At 38.9% G+C, this 23055-nt stretch overlaps 1 protein-coding gene across 2 annotated transcripts; it reads right to left on the bottom strand.

Moving 5' to 3' along the window:
• Positions 1 to 555: 555 nt before the first annotated feature.
• On the bottom strand, positions 556 to 22446 carry LOC127676783 (cytochrome P450 2C70). 2 transcript variants are annotated; one of them, XM_052172315.1, is made up of 9 exons: positions 22279 to 22446; positions 20112 to 20274; positions 16561 to 16710; positions 12672 to 12832; positions 10695 to 10868; positions 9688 to 9829; positions 7092 to 7279; positions 3691 to 3836; positions 556 to 946 (listed from the first exon to the last, which is right to left on the bottom strand). In XM_052172315.1, the coding sequence occupies exons 1-9, from the start codon at positions 22444 to 22446 to the stop codon at positions 769 to 771; spliced, it is 1470 nt and encodes a 489-aa protein (XP_052028275.1). In that variant the 3' UTR covers positions 556 to 768. The 2 variants fall into 2 exon arrangements, with proteins under 2 accessions (XP_052028275.1, XP_052028276.1); XM_052172316.1 differs by lacking the exon at positions 10695 to 10868.
• Positions 22447 to 23055: the final 609 nt, after the last annotated feature.

Below are 23055 nucleotides of genomic sequence, written 5' to 3'. Positions count from 1 at the left end.
TGAGAGGCTCTGCCAGTACCTGATAAATACAGAGGTGGATGCTCTCAGCCAACCATTGGACTGAGCACAGGGGTCCCAGTGGAGGAGCTAGAGAGAGGACCGAAGGAGCTGAGGAGTTTACAGCCCCATAGGAGAAACAACAATATGAACCAACCAGTACCCCAGAGCTAATCCACCAACCAAAGAAGGGACATGGAGGGACCTATGACTCCAGATGCATATGTAGCAGAGGATGGCCTTGTTGGACATAAAGGGAGGAGAGGCCCTTGGTCCTGAGAAGACTCCATGCCCCAGTATAGGGGCATGCCAGAACAGGGAAGGGGGAGTGGGTAAGTTGGTGAGCAGGGGGAGAGGGAATGAAATAGGGTGTTTTTGGAGGGAAAACCAGGAAAGGGGATAACATTTGAAATGTAAATAAAGAAAATATCTAATAAAAAATCACAGAATAAATTCTGATGGATAACTTTTACTAAAACAAGACATGAGATTGATAATACACTTTCCATTAGAAATGCCCGCAAACAAAAATGTGGCTAATGATCTGACATACGCTGCAACAAAAATTTTATTAGTGCTGAAACAGTGAAGTATTTTTCACATATGAAAACTGGAACTGGTTCATAAAGAATTGATAAAAATATACAATAATTCAGAGGTAGCATCCCTGCCATTCAGGAAGGACTACCAGATGCAGGTAGAGGACAGGAGGACGTGTTTGCTCACAAGTAGAAACAGGGTCTCAGTCATCCGTGTGAAAGACTCGCAGCTTCAGATTGGAATGAAACAGAGCTCATAGTATGGCGGCACAGACAATAAGCCAGTTTGAACTGGGGTGGTATCAATGTCCTCTGGGTTGACCAGAGGTTTTAAAGTAAAATGCTGTAAAATGTTGGTCAGGATTAAAAACATCTCCATTCGGGCCAGACCTTCTCCAATACAAGCTCTTCTTCCTAAAAGGAACATGTAACTGAGAAGTCATTGATTCTGCATAATTCTGATTCTGCATTAACACACATAGAAAATATGTTTATGAGTTGGTAAGTAACATAAACTAATTACCTAATAACTGTATTTTCTCACTGTCCTGATTTCTTTCCTTTCCTTCCTTTCCTCAGGACAAATGCCTTTTCCTTTCTTCTTTTAACCATTTTTTGTTTTTTATTTTGTGTTTTATTTTCATAAACTAGTAATACATATATATATGTGTGTGTGTGTATATATATAATTTTAACCCTTCCTGTGCCCCACCCACTCACTCCTAAATTCATGACTATTTTAATCATTCTCTTTTTTTTTCCTGAGACAGGGTATCTTAGCATAAACGTCCTGGTTGTCCTGGAACTCTCTTTGGAGACCAAATTGGCCTTGAACTCAAAGATATCCACTTGCCTCTGCCTCTGCCTCTGCCTCTGCCTCTGCCTCTGCCTCTGCCTCTGCCTCTGCCTCTGCCTCTGCCTCTGCCTCTGCCTCTGCCTCTGCCTCTGCCTCCTCGAAAGCTATAAGATTAAATCCATATGCCACCATACATGGCTAATTATTCTTGTTACATATATAAATATGTGTGTATGTATGTATACAAAAAGAAATCTTACTAAGTGCATTTAGTGTTGCTCATATGTATTTTTATATTTTGTTGTTAATTATTTCTTTATGTACATGAAAATACACACATATAATAAATTTTGGTTTCACTCAATATCTCACACATACCTCCTAAATTCCTCCACACCATCATCAAACTAAGTTTTTATCTCACTTTTATGTCTACGTGGTTCTTTGTATTGTTTTTGCTCTATGACAGAGTTTAACCAGGAACACTTCCATGAGCATGGGTGTGAGGCATGGGCACGAGCACACCAGCATACACACACATGCATACATACTCTCACACATGTATACACACCCACACACAGAGTATACACACTCTTACACAAGCATACACACTCAAACACACAAATGCCCCTATAGCAATTTATATATTACAAAAGTGCCCTTTTCTCTTACCCCCTAGGTCTCAGTACCTTATTTCTACTGATATGCTTTCTAAGGGATAACTCAAGTGATACATCTGCTAAAAGAAAAATAATCTTAAACTGGACACAAGCAGGTGTAAAAACAAATGCTACAAAGTGGTTGCAAGTGATTACTGGAATCTAACTTCATCCTGCTCTTTCAACTTCCCAAGACCCGAAGTCCCAAGGCAGATAGGCAGAACCAAGCTTATCAATGACACATTCTAGTCACTTCTCTGAGTAAATGGACAGCTACTGTTCTCTGCCTCTTGTCTGTGTCCCTTCAGATTCAGCTCAGATGCCATGTGGTCTGTGTAAACTTCTTAAATACTCTTAGATACAAAAGTAACACGGTGTTTGTTTGCCATAGTAATGTTTCTCATGCAAAACAGTGTCTGTGAAATTTGTTATTAATTACTACATTTAAGTTTGTTATTAAAAAATTCAATATAAATTCTGAGGACAAAGTCTTAGTTCTTTTAATGATGCCTACAGAGTAGAACAAAGCAGGCCTTTGGCACATGAGAAATCAATAGGAACCTCACATGATAGACAATCCAAATTACAGCAAGTAAGACAGAAGTTAGACAGCAGGGTGGCTTTCCACCCTTTGAGGGCTTCCCTGAGCAATTCACAGAGTGGACTTATGATGACAACAAGCACTGCCCAACACACAGTTCTTACAAAACTTGAAGCAAATCTACTGTTTCTGTCCATTTTAGTTAGCACTCAGGAAGGGACCTTCAGCCTCCACACCCTGCCAGCATTGGTAACCCTTCCTTTCTGCATTTGGTTGTTATGCATCCTATAGCCAAGAAGTAGCTTTCATTGACTCCATTAGCCTAAGAGTTAGCTCCTTCAGAGGTTCTGAATAAACTCAGAGGATTGGACTTTGGGAGTTTGTTTCTTCCTTTGGTTTAACACTGCCAGTCCCTGGCTCTAGATGCAGCCTATATCACTCTACAATATATGAGTTTACAGTGGAGGAAACTGTGTCTAAACAGGAGAGGGTACAGCCTCACCAAGTTATTGGGCCACTACAGCCTTTTGCTTGTGTGAGTCTTGAGGACTTTTCCATACTCTGTCACTTCCTCTGTTAGCATGGGAGCAGTCACTTCCTTAAACTCCTTAATCACACATTAGGGTGGAACAATGTTTCTTTTCTGAAACCATTTCAAATTGAAAGAAGATAATTAAATGGTACTTTCTACAAGCAATTTATCTTATGGTCTGATCATTCAGCCTGGTGTCCTTCCAAAACACCAGAGTCGCAACTACTCTCTCTGGGCTTCCCTCAAAGGACTGGAGCATGGCACATTTTCACAGAATAATCTTTTCCTGTTCATTTATCACCTCTGTTTCTTTCCCACATGATACCACTGGATCTGAGCACTGAGCTGTTACATGTAAGGTGTTCCTTGGGTTTACAGTGACTGGTTCCTCTGGGTGAAGAGGAAGTCCTAACTAGAATGGGATTTCTTCCAGTAGGAGCTCTTGAGAAGTTCAGCAGGAAGCAGAATCAGTGGGTGGAGTCTCTAATCCAGTAAGAAGCAGCAGTCACCTCAGCAGTGCTGCCTCTAGCCTCATGGAAATAGCGATTCATTCCACCCATGGGATTCTTCATGTGCAGCACTGCTCACCTCACCTGGGCCCTAACACATATGAATACAGAGTTTACTTGCCTACTGAGAAGGCCACGAAATAGTCACTCTTCTTGAAATTCCCTTTCTCATCCAGAAAGTGGCCAGGATCAAACTTCTCTGGGTTGGGAAACTCTTTCTCATCATGCAGGACAGAAGTCAGGCATGCCATAACGCCTGTGCCCTGACAGAAAGAAAGCAAAAGCCATTTATGAAGGAGGACATGGAATTTGAAAACAATGCAGACATCTCTCCTTCGATCTCTTTGCTCTTGGACGAGCACACTGAGACACAAAACTGAAGTCATTTGTTCCATGTCAAAAGAGCACATCAATGCCAACCCTAACAGGTCTAGATCCTACAATGCTCATTCAAGGTCTCTCTGTCCATTGATTTCATAGCCATCCTCACTAGTCTATGGTCTGACGCCAGCAGGTTGCAGAAATAACGTGCTCTTTGGAGTGGATGAATCTTGATACACATTCAGCTTGTCATCTCACAGGGCAATGCCACTGAAAATTCATCTCAATTCAGCAGAAGAGGGGGTGGAAAGATTGTCAGAGCCAACAGGGTGGAGGACACCAAGGAAACAAGGCCTTCTAAACACAAGAGGACTTACATGCCATATAAATTCACAGAGACTAAGGCAGCATGCACAAGACCTTCACAGGTCTTAGCCAGATTCCTTCATAGTGCCCAGAGGAAAAGGGAACACAAACCCTAGGCCTAACCCAAAAGCTATCTCAAATTAACAACCACTCATGTGATAAAAAAAAAAATATAGTGTTTTCCAACAGGATCTCACTAGGAAAATATATGCCACTAGGGCAAGCCTGATGCCAAGCAGAAGATGGCCAACAGAAAAAAGAATTCAATGGTAATTGGGATGGTTTCTTTTTTAGTTTGGTGTGGTGTGCTGTGGTATGGTGTGGTTTTGGGTTTATTGTTGTTGCTGTTGTGGTGGTGGTTGGTTGGTTGGTTTTGTTTATTGTCTCTTAATGCTTTCTCTGGGAATTTTTTTACTATTAGGTCTGTGGTTTATATATTATGGTTTCTGGTTTTGTGTTTTTATGGGAATTCTGTGTGCAATTTGTGCATCTCTCCATCTGTGTGTCTTTCATGTGCTTTTACTTTGTCACTTTTTCTCCTGTTGGTTTTGGTCTATTCTTGCTTGTTTTTGTTGTTACTGGGTTTTCTCTCTCTCTTTTTTTTTTTTTTTTGCTTCGTTTTGTTTTTGTTTTTAGTTGCCTGTTTATTACCTAATGGGAGAGAAAAAGAAAGAGGTTTAAATTGTGTAGTTAGGGAGGTGAAGAGATCTGGGAGGAGTCAGAGGAAGGAAAACTGATTGGAATATATTTTTTAAAATCTATTTCAATATAAGAGAAGAAAATTAAATTTTTCTCATTGACTTTGGAATGAAATGTGAATCATTTTCAAAGCCTCCTTGGCAGTTTCTTTAACAACCTTCAGTTCCATCAGGGAAGCAGCTCGAAAGAAGTTCCCATCGTCAGCATGAAAAAGGAGAAATGTGAGCTGTGAGGAATGAAAGCTTATTTTTCAATGTAAAGGGAAGTAAGCTTGTCTGGACTTAGAGCAATCATACAAAACTTCTAAATATAGCTATTATGAATATATTTGAGCACTTAAAGGAATCATTGTAAAAGAATATACAGGAGACAAAGCATTTCTAAGTCACATGAGTTGTCATGAATATAACCAAGTACTACAAAGTATCAAGTTATTCATAAATGGAAATAATAAAGGCATAAATTCTATAATTTAAAAAAATCAGATTGAAATTTGACTACATGACACTGAAAGCATTAGAAGACTAAACATCAAGGCATGGATGTAGAGACCTGTAAACAGGAGTCAGTTGAGTCACTCTACCTGATGGTCTCAAGTCCAAATACACACACATGTGCTTAGAGTAAAACTTTGGCAAAACTACAAATAGTCTGTAACATGGAAGGTTCTTGAAAAAAAAGAAGCTACGAAGTTGGTTTTCCAATATCGTGGTATTATCCAGAGGGCAGGTTCCAGGAGAAAAGGTTTGAATGATTATATCTTGGCTGTATGGTTTTAGTCTCCCTGCTTAAAGAACCGGTGACTTATACAGTCTCAGCTGCACAGTCTATTTTATATGTGATAATGTTTTTAAAAATAATGGGTTTTCTACCCAAATTGAAAACCTTGCTTTGCAGATGCAGTTTATTCTGTTAGGAGCACACAAAGCCACAGGGGTGTTTTAGGCCCTGCAGTGTGTTTGTTCTTAATTGATTTTATTCTAAAAAGAAAAGTTTCAATAATTCCAGTTATACAATCTGGAATAAAATGCTTAGAACCTTTTATAAAGAAAGAACCAGTGACAAGCTTCCCGTGTAAGATTCACACAGAGGCCAAATGGGAGAGGGGCACATCCCAAAAGCAGAATGACCAGAGTAGGAGAGCCCTAAACTTTCTAGGTGAGATCACCAACATCTCTAAAGACATCATGAACTAGGCATGTTTGCATCTAACAATAAAATGACTAATGGATTACTCAAAACATGCCCTCATACCCCCAGCCAATACAATTTCAGGCAGAGAGATGTTATGTCTTCATCACCAGTAAACTTGGAACCCAACTAATGGTCAATATTCAATCATATTATTCAATTGATTCAATCAATATTCAATCATATTAATAATGTAGAGGCCAGGGAGGTGTCTCAGGAGAGAAAGTGCTTACCAAGCAAGTACGAGGACTAGGCATGTGTTTGTGGGGCTTCCTAAAACTAGCTGTGCAAAGTTTCAAATTTGTGAGTTAATTGGAATAAAGTGATTTTATTTATTGATAAAATACTAAATGTTGGTTAAAACTAAGTAGGAAATAGCAGCACAAGTTTGCAAACTCCACTGCTCAGCAGGCTGGAATTGGAATGTTATTTTGAAGTCCAAAATAAAACCAAGTCTCAAAATAAATTACATAGACTGATATGTACATAAAAACAATACCAATGTATAAGGTATAAAACCAACCTACTGAGCTTCATAAGTAAGTTCCCCCAAAGCAAGAAAGAGGAAAGATATAGTTAAATTGTACTTCTCCCAAGTAAGTCAAACAGAAAATATGGAGGGAGGTGGAAATACACAATTGTGTTAATTGATAAGAATAGTAAAGCCTACTGAATATCAAGGATGTAGACATCAGATTGGATTAACAAATGTGAGTGGTATGGACATATCAGGGAACTGAAAAGTTTGTTAGAACACAATCATATTAGAAAACTGTATCAACAAAAGTCAGGCAAAGAAGCATAGAGTGGGAGGGTCGTGATGCAAGGGTTGTGATGCAAGGTTATGAATCCTTGCAGAAGGTCAGGCTATCTGTAATCACATTACTTAACTATTGACAGGTAAACTGACTGATGAGGAACACAGATGAAATGCATCTCACCTTGGGAATGTGGTATCCTCTGAACTCCACATCCTGCGTTGTCATACGAGGCGAGGGAATGGGAACAAAATTAATGTATCTCTGGATCTCATGCAGCACAGCATCGGTATAGGGCATGTGGTTCCTGTCCTGCATGCAGGGGCTCCGATCTCTACCAATCACACGAGCGATTTCTTCCTGAATTTTAGCTTATAGGGTAGAAATCATGGTTTTTATAAAATGAAAAGGAATTATCTCTTATATGATTCTTGATCATTTTCAACTTATGATAGGAATTAGAGCTAAATTCCTCTATTTTGCAAGAGGAGAAAACCTAATATATAGATGATAAGATTCTGTATATGAAATACTAGTGGATCCACCATATAAAATGCCTAGAGATTATAAACACTTTCAGCAAAGTAAAATAGAAAGTTAACATATGAAATCAATGCCTCTTCCATATGCCAGTAACAAATATAATGAAAAACAAATGCAAAATAAACACATTAAGAATAGTGTCTCACACACACACTCACACACACAATACAACATGTAGTGGGAAAAAAGAGCAGCCTATTCATTAAATAGTATTGAAAAAACTGCCTATCCATTTGCAGAAGAATGAAATTATATTCATACCTATCACTATATGCAAATAAAATTAATCCAAACTAGATCAAAGCCTTTAACTAAAGCCTGAAATTCTGATGCTTCTAGGAAAAATATCAAAGATGCCCTTCAAGAAGTAGGTGTAGGCACAAAGTTTCTGAACAAAATTCTTATTACAGGGCACTGGCCTCAAGAATCAACAGACAGAACTAAATAAAATCAAAAGATTCTGCATAGCAAAAAATAAAACCAAAACAAAATCCTAATGGCATAGTTAACAGAGAATCCCCAGAATAGGATAACCTTTACCAACTATTCAGACGGGATTAAGGTTCAGAAATGACAAAGAACTGTAAAAACTAAACACACACAAGAAATCTGCCAATCTGCACGTCAACAGATGAAATGATTATAAATTACTCATGAGAAATAAAATAGCTGGATAAATAGTATTTGTTTAGGTGTTCAACATCCCTAGTCATCAGAAAAATGCAAATTAACACTACCTAATGAGTCTTTTTTTTTTTTTTTATTTGATATAATTTATTTACATTTCAAATGATTTCCCCTTTTCTAGCCCCCCCCCACTCCCCGAAAGTCCCGTAAGCTCCCTTCTCTTCCCCTGTCCTCCCTCCCACCCCTTCCCAGTTCCCCGTTCTGGTTTTGCCAAATACTGTTTCACTGAGTCTTTCCAGAAACAGGGACCACTCCTGCTTTCTTCTTGTATCTCATTTGATGTGTGGATTATGTTTTGGGTATTCCAGTTTTCTAGGTTAATAACCACTTATTAATGAGTGCATACCATGATTCACCTTTTGAGTCTGGGTTACCTCACTTAGTATGATGTTCTCTAGCTCCATCCATTTGCCTAAGAATTTCATGAATTCATTGTTTCTAATGGCTGAATAGTACTCCATTGTGTAGATATACCACATTTTTTGTATCCACTCTTCTGTTGAGGGATACCTGGGTTCTTTCCAGCATCTGGCAATTATAAATAGGGCTGCTATGAACATAGTAGAGCATGTATCCTTATTACATGGTGGGGAATCCTCTGGGTATATGCCCAGGAGTGGTATAGCAGGATCTTCTGGAAGTGAGGTGCCCAGTTTTCGGAGGAACCGCCAGACTGCTTTCCAGAGTGGTTGTACCAATTTGCAACCCCACCAGCAGTGGAGGAGTGTTCCTCTTTCTCCGCACCCTCTCCAACACCTGCTGTCTCCTGAATTTTTAATCTTAGCCATTCTGACTGGTGTAAGATGAAATCTTAGGGTTGTTTTGATTTGCATTTCCCTAATGACTAATGAAGTGGAGCATTTTTTAAGATGCTTCTCCGCCATCCGAAGTTCTTCAGGTGAGAATTCTTTGTTTAACTCTGTACCCCATTTTTTAATAGGGTTGTTCGGTTTTCTGGAGTCTAACTTCTTGAGTTCTTTATATATATTGGATATTAGCCCTCTATCTGATGTAGGATTGGTGAAGATCTTTTCCCAATTTGTTGGTTGCCGATCTGTCCTCTTGACGGTGTCCTTTGCCTTACAGAAACTCTGTAACCTTATGAGGTCCCATTTGTCTTAATAAGATGCCATCTCACCCCTCTCAGATTGCCTATCTTTAAGGAATCTGGCAACACACACTGCTGTGTGAAGAGGGGACCCTTATACACTGCTAATGGGAATGTAAATTAGTACAGCCATTATGAAAGTGACTATGGAGTTTCCTCAATAATTTCAAAAGAGATCTATCACACGACCCTTCCATATGAATCCTGGACATGCCTCCCAGATCCGCATATGCTATGATAGACACATTTACACATCGTTGTTTGTTGATAGCAAAGAAATGGAGCCAGCCTAGATGCCCATCAACAGATGAATGAGTGATGAAAATGTAGTGCGCATAAAGAATGGAAAGATTTTCAATGTCTACTCAAGGAAAGACTGGAGCAGTTTCTAGTGCTGTCTGCCTATTTCTACTGGACATTCCTCTGTCCATCTGATCATACCTGCGACCTCTGGGTACTTCAGCAGGAGCAAAAGTCCATATTTGATTGTGGAACTTGTTGTCTCTGTTCCTGCTCCAAAAAGATCACCAATGCTGACAACCAGGTTGTCCATGGTAAACTCAGACTTTTTGTTGTGTTTTTCCTAATAATTGTAGATGAGAGAAATTAGTTTTGTTTGTCTGTAGGTTTGGTTGGTTTAAAGGCTTACAGGTAATAAAATAATACGATATGATGCAAGCATTTTGTATAAAAAAAAAAGGCTAGACATTAGCTCAGGTTTCCATCACACAGTTATAACAAAATCAAAGGGACAGAATTCCAAGGTTTTTCTTGCTACTTACTTCTCACCCACTAGGGAAATTGATTCCTCTGTCATCTTTTTTAAGTGTAATGTATATCAAGGCACTTAGAAACACCATCAGTTCTAGACCCTGTTGACTCTTTGCTATGCGTAAAGTCTCCAGGACTACACACATACAAACTCTATAGCTATGTTTAGCTCTTCATTCTGCACATCCATCACCATAACTCAAATTAATGTCACTTTTTCAAAGTTAGCTCACTTGATGTCCACAGTTACCATCCTCCAGCATAATTATCCTCCTATTGCTCTAAATTGGAGTTTCCTCAAAGCCTAACTCAACTGCAAAGAGTTCCCAGAGTCTCCTTAAAGAAAACTCCTGTGTTTCCTAAGTCATGATGCCTACTGTTCATGGATATTCATTTACATAGAATGGCATGTTCTCATCACTCTTGAATGGGTGTGTATGTGTTTTCATTTGCCTCAAAGTAAAGAACTAACCTAGAACATGCTAAACATAAATTTTCTAATTCTGAATAAAATGAGAATCTTAATGATCCCTGAATATTCTATATAATTTGCCTAAGAGATTGGTTTCACAAGCAAGGAATAGGTCACTAGAAGGAACATTAGATGGAACATCCCACATTCACCAAGATGACATGAGCTGATTCAGAACACCCACAAATATGGAGGTCACTTGTACCTTTTCCATTTTAATCAGGAAATAGTCAATAAAGTCCTGAGGGTCACTGAGGTTCAAATATTTTTGATGCCTGTTTATTTCCGTCAAGATGAACTTTTTCTGTTCAGTCACATCTTTCAAGAATTTGTTATGGATTCCAGGGAGATGGTATAAAATAGGGAAGGCACTGCACAGCTAAAAGAGAAACAAATGTATTAATACAATCAGCAAGCCTAGTCCATAGCTAGGTGTCCAATACTTCATAAAGGTGAGTTGCATATGCCTCCCTGTGCTTCCTATATGCCTGGCATTTGGAGAAACAGGCACAGCACGGATCAAAAGATCAGATCTACCATGTGCACAGCCTGTTCAACAGCTGCTCCAAATCACATTTTCATTCCTGACAACAGATTTTCCAGAGGAATGTGTGGGCTAATGCTACCATCCCCTCTGTCCTGTTGAGAATACTGAGATGTGCAATGACTAGTCAAAAATTCTAAGACAACAAACTCGTGATAGCAGAGGTAGAAGCAGTCTGTATCCCAGTTTACCCTGTGCATATTTCACCAGTCACATGGAAAAATGGCAACACCAATAGACATGCTAAAGTGGAAGTAGAAATCTCAAGAGGTTCCACCCCTATATGAGTAAAGACTGCAGAGAAAGGGAGAATAAGTCTCTGGGGATGTCTCCTAACTGAGGATGTCTCCTAAGTGGTTATCTAACATCAAGTTATCAGCCTTGAAATATATACATAAAGGCAACACTTAACAAACTAGGCAGGTTTCACTAATATATTGATGTGAATCTTTGTATATATGTAACAAAATTTAAAGAAAAAACCTTGAATTTGCAAGAGAGCAAGGAGGGGTCAAGTGCATGGGAAAAACTGGATGGAAAAAAAGGAAAAGAAAAATGATGTGATTATAATCACAAATATGTGTGTGTGTTTCTAGCTATTTAAAAATCTGTATTTTTTTAATTTAGGAAAAGTATAAAGTAGGGACATTCTATACCCAACTGCCATATTATTATGAAATATTACTTATACCCTTTTAATAAAATAACACAAGCCAGAGCTGCTTTGGATAATATGCTTCATAATGCTGGTATTCAACTTCTTGCTCCAATACTGAAGTGGATAAACTATTTGCTCTCCATTGCCCTTGTTTTGTGAACATGTTTTGCCCTTATAATCTATAAAGACAGGTGTTGTTCCTGGTCATACAGCATAGGTCAGAAACATCTTCTGACCATGCACCGCAGTAAGAAATGCATTCTGTAGCCAAAATCTCTATCCCCAAACATTGGGCAAAATCAAAAAAAAAAAAAAATAGTGCCATTGTTGTTGTTGTTCGTGTTGCTGTTTTCCAAAAGAAATGCTTTGATAAAGTTGAAGCCCTCTTGATACTACATTTTTTCTATTCTATTTCATATCATCTTTTACCCTTAAGTTTTAAATGAAGCAGATAGTTCACAAAACAGTTAGGAAATATAAAAAAAATAAGAATGAATAATAAACAGCCTAGAAATTTTGTGAACAAAAGGAAACCTAAAGATATCTAAACCATCTTGATATATTTTTGGTTGGCATTTTCTTTGCAATTTTCCTGTTTTCTTTGTTCTGTCTGTCTGTCTGTCTGTCTGCCTGCCTGCCTGCCTGCCTGCCTGTCTGTATAGAGATGTTTATGACAAGGTATCCCAAGATGGCCAGAACCTTACTATGCAGCCTAGACTATATCACTATACCCAGCAACTTAGTGGCCTCTAAAAAAAAAAAAACAAAAAGCAGTAAACTAATATTGGATCTAGAGAGATGGTTGTGAAGTTAAGAACATGTGCTGCTGTTACAGAGGCCCCAAGTTCAGCTCTAAGCATATAGATCATATAGATCACAACCACCTATAACTCCAGTTCCAAGAGATCAAATGCCTTCTCCTGGAGGGTGAGAGAACAGACTAGGGTACATAATATTTTCACATATGAATAGAACCGAACCTGGGCCCAAGGAGATGCTAAAATTTTAACTTTTCTATGAAAATTATCTATTACTTCTTGGAATGTCTCATCATTATAGTCAAAACGATGCTGGAAAATGACAGTGGCGATCACATTGCAGGGGACACAGGCCAGAAGGAAGCTCGGGTCGCAGGGAGACCCTAGAACACAGGAAATTAGTAGTTAACGTACAATCCACACACAGGCTTTACATTTTCAGATTGAAACTGTTAGGAATGTGAGCTACCTAGTGAAGAATCATCCCTGTGACCTCTGCAGACCTGAGAGAGACTTTATTCTGGTTTTCCCCCAAAAAAACTATCTGATGTGCTCTATCTAATTTGCAGTCTCCAACTGTGTCCTGCTTTCTGCTTTGTGCCAACCCACCCCACTTTCTTTTTATTTATTTTCTTAACATTTCTTAACATTCTCTTCTTTCTACCACACTCCTAAAGTTCTCATTCTGAAGAGGACAAAACATGAAGATAGATCATTTGAAAATATGTATAAATGTGTGCAACTTAAATCTAAGTGTGGATCACAGTGCCTACACAAACCTTAATAACTTAATTTTTTAAATCAATGTGTTTTCTTCTAAAAGCTTTTACGGTTCATTAAATCCAAAACAGCCAGTGTGTGTTAAACGTTTTAAGCTTGGGAGTGAAATATTCATACTCTCATCACAGCACATCTTACATTTGCAACTCGTCTATTTTCCCAGGAAAATTGAAGTGCAGAAAGTGGGGCAGTTGGTGGTTACTCCAGTGAAGGGGAATGCAGGGGTGGGGAGGCAGATGTGGGTGGGTGGGTGGGTGGGTGGGTGGGGGAGCACCCTCATAGAAGCAGGGGGAGGGGGACAGGATAGGGGATTTCAGGGGAGGGGAACCGGGAAAGGGGATAACATTTGAAGTGTAAATAAAGAAAATATCCAATAAAAAGTTAAGAAAATAAATAAAAAGAAAGTGGGGTGGGTTGGCACAAAGCAGAAAGCAGGACACATAGGCTGAGATTTGTTGTGGGGAAAAAAAAGAAAGAAATACAACCCTTTCTATTTATGGGAGAGCTAAGAAATCAAGTCAGAGCCTTCTGGTGTTAAAGGAAGTGAAAAAATTCACTTTCTAATTGTCTTCTAAATACAAATCTCAATTACTTATTTAAAATTAATTTCTAATTATATCATACGTGCTAATCCTTACATTTCACAGAAGAAATATCACCTTTTTTTCAACAGATAGATTGGATTACAGAGACCCACAACTAGCTGAAGTTCAGAGAATAAGTGTTGTGATATACCCAACCCTAATGGATACACTTGCAGTGCACAGCTAAAGCTCAAGGGAAACCATAGAAAAGGAAAGATACAGTGGAACAGCCAGCTGACAGGGACATCTGCTGCTATAGAGTAACCCTTAGTCATGATGGGAAATGTACCCATGGACTCTCAGCAATGTGGTTTCCTGAATAAGAGAAGCATGATGACACCAGTTGACATGGCAACCAAGACAGGGAAAATTCCACATATTCCTATCTCTAGGTAAGTTTAAATTTCTATATTGATTAAGAGGTTGGTCTAGGCTGAGGAATCCCTGAGTTAGCCCAGTCTATAAGCAATCAATGGTTGCTGAGAGTGGGAGAATTATTCTTCCAAGGATAAACTCCCACAGAGGTTTCCCAATCCCAGTAGTCAGCTCTGGCCCTCTTGACACGTGTGCATACAAGCAATGCTATATAGGTTCAATAGGTCATGTATACATATGTACATATATGTATGTATACATGTAGCAATAGCAACAAAAGAAAGAACAAATGTGAATTGTGGGTGGGCTGGAAGTGATATAGCCTAGAACTCATGTATCAAATTCTCAAAAAATATTTTTTGGGTCTGACATACTTCCAGCTTTCATAACACAAATTCTTAAGTGTTGTTTTCCATATAATCCAGCATGAAATAAAGACAGCAGTCATTGGAGTTGAGGAAAATCAACAGACACAGGAAACATACAATGCATTTAACAAAGCCCACTTAAAATAATGCAAATGGGCTTTTCTTACCTGATGGTGATAGAAAGTGCAAATATACTCAGATGCTTGAAAGGATATATGGTAGTTCAGGGAACTAGAATGGGGACTAAAAGACCCTTTAGCACAAGCAGAAAGGTCAACCCATGCTACCATGGCCAATACAGGACTCTTCATCCTACACCCACCTCTTAATCAATGTGGGAATTCAAAGTATGAGCCCTTCCCTGAACTTTTCCAACCATTTGCAAGCCAACTACAGCATCACCCTGATCTCCAGAAGTATCATGAACCATCCTTATGCTATCAAGAGAGCAACATCTGCCCAGGGCCTCTGTCTTGTGTCGATCATCACAGTACAACCTCAAAAGGACACAAGCAGCTGGGTATAAAAATAAAAGTTACAGAGACAATAGATATATGCAACCTGTAAAGAAACGTCCAGTTCTTACATCTCTTATTCTCTCGCTCTCAGCTTCTCTCTTACCCCTTCTTGGGCTCTCCTCCCCTCCCCCCTCTCTCCAAGTGGTCATATCCAGCCTCTCCTTCTCTACTCTCTCTCTCTCTCTCTCTCTCTCTCTCTCTCTCTCTCTCTCTCTCTCTTTGTGCCTTTCTCCACCTCTACTACCCCCTTAACTCCATCCTCCATGCCCTGAATAAACTCTATTCTATGCTTAAAAAAAATTAAAAAAGAAACTTCCAGTGTTTAGAGCTATGCAAAATATTATTCTAGTAAACTGACAGAGCATTCAAAGATCTGCAATGACTTCCAGACTGTAAATTTTATGTTACTAACATCCATTGAAGACTGAGATAAATCGCTACTAATGTTCTAAAATCCATCAAAAATTAAACACATGAGGATTATCAAGACAATGTATTTGAAAATGAACTCAAACAATAGTATATACAGTGCATGGTGTATATTCTTTTCCATTTCTGCATGTCTGGTGCATGACTTGGTACTATATATCACCCAAACAACTTTTACTGACCCAATCACTTCATTCCCACAAATTATCCTCAGATTAACCAGATTATACAAACACTCTCTGTAATAATCGCATTCTATGTAATACCAAAAAAACTGGTAAATATGCAATTAGAAATTATGGAATATTGGTTTAAATGTAATAATCTCCACTGAAAATAAAGTAGTATGTTAATGATACTTTTACAAAACATTTAGATTGTGAAGTTATATGGACATGCACACGCACACACACACACACACACACGCACACCTGTGTGTGTGCGTGTGTGTGTGTGTGTGTGTGTGTGTGTGTAGACCCTGTCGTTATTCCCTTCTGCCTGCTCTCCAGTCCATTCTTTCTCCTTCACCATATCCCACACCTGCATGTGCACACACACTCATGCTTTGTACTGAGGCAGTTCCATCATTTCATACTTTCCCATGTGAACAATTGTACCTAACACTTTACACAATTTGGTCACCCTGTAACATTTCTTAAAAGGTTATTAGAAAACTTTCTTACTTTTCAAAGTTAATGCAACCAAGATGGATAGTTTTCTTATGGTGTGGATAGTTTGTCAGTTAGACGTAGACCTGTTGTTAGATATGGCCTGCCAATGTAAAGAGACTTCCATGTCTAACTTAAAAACTCATTTCCTGTTTGTTTCCTTCCATACTCTCAGGAAAAGAAGAACCATGGATAATACTGAAAGTTAATTGCACAAAAGTTGGTCAGTGTGGGTCCTAGAAAGACTGGCATCATAACCACCTCATTTCTTACTGTTGTCATGGGAGCAGAGTAGCCTTCAATTATATTCTGACTCCATGTTTATAAAGCGCCTATTTGTAATAAAAATTCATCTTCCCTATCTGCTAATTATAGAAATAGATACATACCATTGGTTTTTCTCAATGCATCCAACAGATAAAGGACTTCCTCCTGAATCCGGTCTTCAATAGTTTTCTTTCCCAACCCCATAGACCTTAAGACCATGAGGGAGAAACGCCGTGTTTGCTTCCATGTTTCTCCATTGCTGAAGACAATGCCTGTTGGAACAAAAAAATCTGTCATCATGAATTCTAGTTGAGAGTACTAGTCTCAGGATATAATACTGACTCTTAGGCAGGCATAGAAGACGTGATTATCAGCCCCTCCTTACCTGTCACCTCTCTTAGTGCAATCTAGTATTTGACCACCAGGGTTCTAGATTTCACACGCTGAAGAGCATAATTCCACTTATTTTAACTTCTCAAAAAACCTAAGAATAACTCTGAATCTTTGGCCTCCTCCATTTTGCTTACAAGAAAGATATCAGCAAAGTGTTTCTTCTATAATCACATAGGTAGTAAACTGTAAGAAGATAGTCAGGGCTACCTTTTTCTGCTTGTGAATTTTAGAAATATCAAGGGATGATTCTCCAGAAAAATGAATACTGGGTTATAATCAGGTGGTTAAGTGATTGCTTAGTATGTTCAAGGCCATGAATGGAGACCAGGGGGTGGGTCCAGAAACTTCAGCTTTGAAAGAGACCTCACAACACTGTTCCTCAGGTAAAGGGTATGTATAGTAATTGACAAGTTCCTCTTTGTGGATTAAAATTCACTCTCGACTTGCTTAAATTCTTGCATGTACTGCGAGATCTTTTAATCTAAAAAGTTCAGCAGAGATTCTCTAGGTTAAAGACAGGATCAAGGTAAAAGATAAGCCCATGAAAAATAAACTTGTGAGGGAAGTTTCAGAGAATGATGCAGAGCAGCACTTTTTCCAGAACTCATTTCTCCATCAGAAGACTGGACAGCTTTATACCAACTCCAAAACCCAGTAACTGATATACACTTGATTTCTCCAGCTAGCACAGTTTCAACTTGGGACTTGTCTGCTATAAATTAGTAGAAAATAGCTACATGATAAGTATAAGCCTTAATAAGAATATTGAATATTCCTCTTTTCTTAGGTTATTGACATGTCTTATAATACACCCTCCTAATCTTGAGCAGCAGACCAGCCAGCCTCATCAGCCATACCACCATGAAAGACAATAACCGGTACTCTGCAGTGTGTGGTGTGAGGTCATGGTGATTTGTAGGTTAACTATTGTAACTACACTTTCAACTTAAACGAGTTTTAGCATAGGTAGGTTTGCTGGGATATCTCATTGTGACTTGAGAGACATTGAGAAACATCTGCACTTAAGTTTCAAAAAAATTTTCAAGTGGTTGAAGAAGTTTCCTGGGGGAAACTGTTTCTTCCGCTCTCAACATTTCGCAGTTGCTTAAAGTTCGTTGTGTAGAATTGAAGCCTACTGGACTTTTTCCCATCTGCCTCGGCATGTCTAGTGGTGACAGCCTGTTTCACCTCGTGTCTGGGAAGTCATGTTGGTGAGACATATAGCTTCTGACACGGGAGACACATTCTCCCACCAAACTCCCAGATCCCGTGGCTCTCACAGTCCTACCACCTGCTTTCTACAATGTTCCCTCAGGGTTAGGGGCAGGAATATTTTGTAGATGTTTCCACTGGCACTGAGCACCGCAACTCTGTATAGTGATTTTTTTTTTAATTCAATAAAACTAGTCAGCCCTGAAAACATACATACAAGTAACATTATATAAATTTAGCAGGTTATATTTAGGAATAAAAGCATATTCTTAAAAATAAATTATATATTTAGGTTATAAATACATTATGTTTGTATAAATACATATTGTTATATTATATATTATAAATATATAATATATTGTATTATAAATATATAATGAATATCTTTATTATATATTAATATTACTATATTCATATATACAAATAAAATGTAACATATAAATATATATGCATATATATGTATATATATATATATACAATCACTGCAGAGAAGCTGTGAATTTGAAAGTCAGCAAGAAAGAATATATAGGAGGATGTGAAAGGAATAAAGGGAAAGAGTAAATGTAATTATATTTTAATATATTCTATATTTTATATTATATGATATAATATATTGAGATTATAATCTCAAAAATAATTTAAAAGGAAAAGAGTATTATCAATATCAATGCAGTGCATAAACACTGAATGGCAGTGGCCCTCTTCTGGAGAGAGCATGGTTGTGTCTTTTCTCTCATCACACTAGATTCAAATATTCCTTACAATTTCTAAAGATAAAAAAGTGTATATAAGTCTGGAAATGTTCATATCTATGCTTATTCCCATACTATACATACTTTTTAACATATCTAGATCCATACATGGACCTTGAATCCGAATATTTGGTGGCTAAGATATTTTGTTGCTTCCTTTCTTGTCTTTTGTCTCAGTTTCTTAACCATTATTCTTTTTTTAATTTTTGTATTGGTTATTTTATTTATTTACATTTCAAGTGTTATCTGCTTTCCCAGTTTCCCCTTCCAAAAAACCCTATCCCACCCCCTCCCCCTGCTTCTATCAGGATGGTCCCCCACCCACCCACGCACTCCTGCCTCACTGCCCTAGCATTCCCCTACCCTGGAGCATCAAGCCTTCACAGGACCAAGGGCCTCCCCTTCCATTGATGCCAGATGAGGCCATCCTCTGCAACAAATACATGGGGTCCCTCTGTGTGTATTCTTTGTTAACTGTTATTCTTACTCACTATACTATAAAATGTGTGTGTCCTAGGCACAGGCTCAAACTTAATGCTTCATGGGAACACTGTGTGTTAAATTTTGAAAATGGGCTAATGACCCCTTTCTAACACCACATTTCATTAATGATTACTAGGGGTCAAAAGGAGGGGGGAAGGGTGAGGAAAAGGAGCCAAATTCACCAATGGATGCTGTATCTGTGTACAGAAATATCACACCAAAGGTGACTAAAATCTACTAATGCATGCTAGTCAAGATAAATGGAAACATAAAAAAAAGAAGTCATATTTACATGAAAATGAAAGAAGGTATAAATTATTTCAAGTAATAGAATCTAGACTTTTAAAAACAAATACATTTTTTCTGTTATAGAGAACCTAGAGATATATGTTTGTGTGCATGTGTTGTGTGCATGATGTATGTGAGCATGTCTGTGCACATGTGTTTCTCTATGTATGGATGTGTGTGTGTGTGTGTGTGTGTGTGTGTGTACATGTGAAAGAAGAAATCCCATGAGAGAGGAATAAGACATCCAAGAGGAGGAGATGAAAAGAGCGGGTAATGTGTGCACACAGAGATGGGGCTCCTGGGGAGAGGAAGGGAATCAGTAAGAAGGACAGAAATGGGAGAGGGCAGTGGAATGGTGACAAGAGCAGAGGTTGCAAGAAAAACAAATGATATAAGGAAGTGCGTCTCACGTGTCACCTTTAAGTTGTTCTGAATTCTTACAGTCATTCATGGACTCATAAGTACTTCCAGTTTCTCCATTTTCTTCCCTATTTAGCTCCATTGCCATTTTTACAGTCAGAGATGCGCCCAACAACGAGCCATACCTAAACCTCTGCTGATTCTACTGAGTAACGATGATTCCGTTTTATCAGAAAACTCATCTCCTCGGTCAATCAGAGTTTCCTTCATTGCTTCGTATCCATGCAGCACCACAGTGGGCTTCATACCGAGATACACAGTGAACACTGGTCCATACTTTTTTGCTAGCTGAAAACAGAGCAGTGTGAACAGTGAAGGTGATATTTTCATCCATACCAAAGAGACATTTTTTATTGGATATTTTCTTTACTTACATTTCAAATGTTATCCCCTTTACCAGTCTCTGCCCCCAAGACCCCCGATCCCATCCTCCCTCCCTCTGCTTCTATGAGGGTGTTCCCTCACTCACCCACCCACTCCCACCTCCCTGCCCTGGTATTCCCCTACACTGGGGCATTGAGCCTTTACAGAGCCTTTATACACTGAGCCTCTCCTTCTTAGAAGGGGGAACAAAATACTCACAGGAGGAAATATGGAGACAAAGTGTGGAGACTGAAGGAAAGGCCACCCAGAGACTGCCCCACCTAGAGATCTATCCCATATACAGTCACCAAACCCAGACTATTGCAGAGGCCAAGAGCTGCTTGCTGACAGGAGCCTGATATACCTGTCTCCTAAGAGGCTCTGCCAGAGCCTGACAAATACAGAGGCAGATGCTCACAGCCAACCATTGAGTGAGCACTAGGTCCCAATGGAGCAATTAGAGAAAGGACTGAAGGAGCTGAAGGAGTTGGCAGCCCCATAGGAATAGCAACAATATTAATCAACCAGACCCCCCAAGAGCCCTCAGAGACTAAACCACCAACCAAGGAGTACACATGGAGGAACCCATGGCTCCAGATGCATATATAGCAGAGGATGGCCTTGACAGACATCAATGGGAGAAGCCCAAAGAGACATTTTAATACTCACCTACTCACTGATTTTAAACCCAGTAGTTAAATAAGAACCCACATTTAAGTAGCTATTACCATTAATGCAGACATTATTGCTACTGTTCTTCAGTGCAACAATATTACTACTGTTCTTCAATGCAACAGGGACTGTGATACATGTATGCTCAAATTTTACTTTGACCTTTTCCTGATAAACCTACATTTGCATCAGATTTCCCTTCCTGAGTTCAAGGAATTTGTCTCAGTCACCCCCACTGTACACTAATGGTCATCTCCTGCCACTCCTTCTCCACGTCATCCACACACTGATGGTTCTGCATTCTAACAGAATTGAGGACAAAGTAAGCTGGGCATGTCTGCTCTCCAGGCTGTACCTTCTACAAGGTTTACACCAGCTGCATGCACAGAGCATGTACCTAAGGCCAAACTCTTCCAGAGGTCCTGAGTTCAATTCCCAGCAACCACATGGTGGCTCACAACCATCTGTAATGGGATCAGATGCCCTCTTCTGGTATGCCTGAAGAGAGGGACAGTGTACTCACATACAATAAATAAATAAATAAATAAATAAATAAATAAATAAATAAATAAATCTTTAAAATAAAAAAAAACACTAAAGGAAAGGGGGTCTATAGAGACAGTTCAGTGGTTAAGAGCACTGAATGTTCTTCCAGAAGTGCTGAGTTCAATTCCCAGCAACCACATGGCCTATAACCATTAGTAATGGAACATTGTGCCCTCTTCTGGTGTGTCTGAAGACAGCTACAGTGTACTCATATTCATAAAATAAATAAATCTCTTTTTAAAAAAATAAAAAAGAAAGAAGAGAGAGAAAAAGAAAGGAAGGAAGGAAGGAAGGAAGGAAGGAAGGAAGGAAGGAAGGAAGGAAAGAGGGAGGGAGGGAGGGAGGTGAGGGAGGGAAGGAAGGATGAAAAAAGAAAGGGAGAGAGAAAGGAAGCAAAGAGGGAAGGAAGGAAGGAACAAGAAAGAGAGAAAGAAAGGGATATAGAGAAAGAATGAAAGAAAGAGAGAGAAAGAAAGGGAGGAAGAAAGAAAGAAAGAAAGAAAGAAAGAAAGAAAGAAAGAAAGAAAGAAAGAAAGAAAGAAAGAAAGAAAGAAAGAAAGAAAGAAAGAAAGAAAGAAAGAAAGAGAGAGAGAGAGAAAGAGAGAAAGAAAGAAAGAAAGAGAGAAAGAAAGAAAGAATAGAGAAAGAGGGATAGAAGGAAAGAAAGAAACAAACAAAAAAAGCCACTGAAATGAAACTAATCACACTTACCATGTCCATAGATTTGCTTAAATTTTTAACATCCACTTGCAAAATATTTCCAACAAGTGGTAAAGGAGTGGGGCCAGGTGGGAGCTTCCCTCTGGCACGGTGCTGATTCCATAGAAAAAGAAAAAGAAAACAAGAAAGCCAAATCCCGAGAAAGACAAAGAGAGCCATTAGCTCGCTGGGAACAAATACACTGAAAAGCTTATGCTCCAAGGGTCTATAAATGCAACTTCAGAAAGTACACAGTGTTTGGACTTTGAGTGTGACCTCTTTATCTTTAGTACACTTTGATCTGTTTCAACAAAACTGCCTGTTTCCTAACATTACTATTTTCTAATTTTAGAAATTGTAAAACAATGTTTGTCATTTCAATATAACTCTCCCTTCTTTAGAAGGCAGTATGGATGCCTATAGTTTTTCCTTTTTTTCTTTTATTCGTTCACCTCTCATATGCTACATTCTGACCACAATCTCCCTTCTTTCCATGCCTCCCAGTCTTCCCCACAACCTCACCTCTCCTCTCTTCCATTTCTCTTCAGGAAAGGGCAGACCTCCCAGGGATCTCAACTAAATATGACATAAGATACAGTAAGATTAGACACAAACCCTCGTATAAAGGCTGGATGGGACAACCCACTAAGAGGGAAAGGATCCCAAGAGCAAGCAAAAGAGTCCCTGTTCAGTCTCTGTGAGACCCTGTGGCCCCTGCTTAGTTGATTATGCAGGCCATGTTCTCCTGGTGTCCTTGGCCTCTGGTTCCTATAATCCTTCCACCCTGTC

This window comes from Apodemus sylvaticus, chromosome 1, assembly GCF_947179515.1.
Source record: "Apodemus sylvaticus chromosome 1, mApoSyl1.1, whole genome shotgun sequence".
Lineage (NCBI taxonomy): Eukaryota > Metazoa > Chordata > Mammalia > Rodentia > Muridae > Apodemus > Apodemus sylvaticus.
The sequence above is the reverse complement of the archived record's forward strand: the minus strand, read 5'-3'. Positions and strand labels throughout refer to the sequence as shown.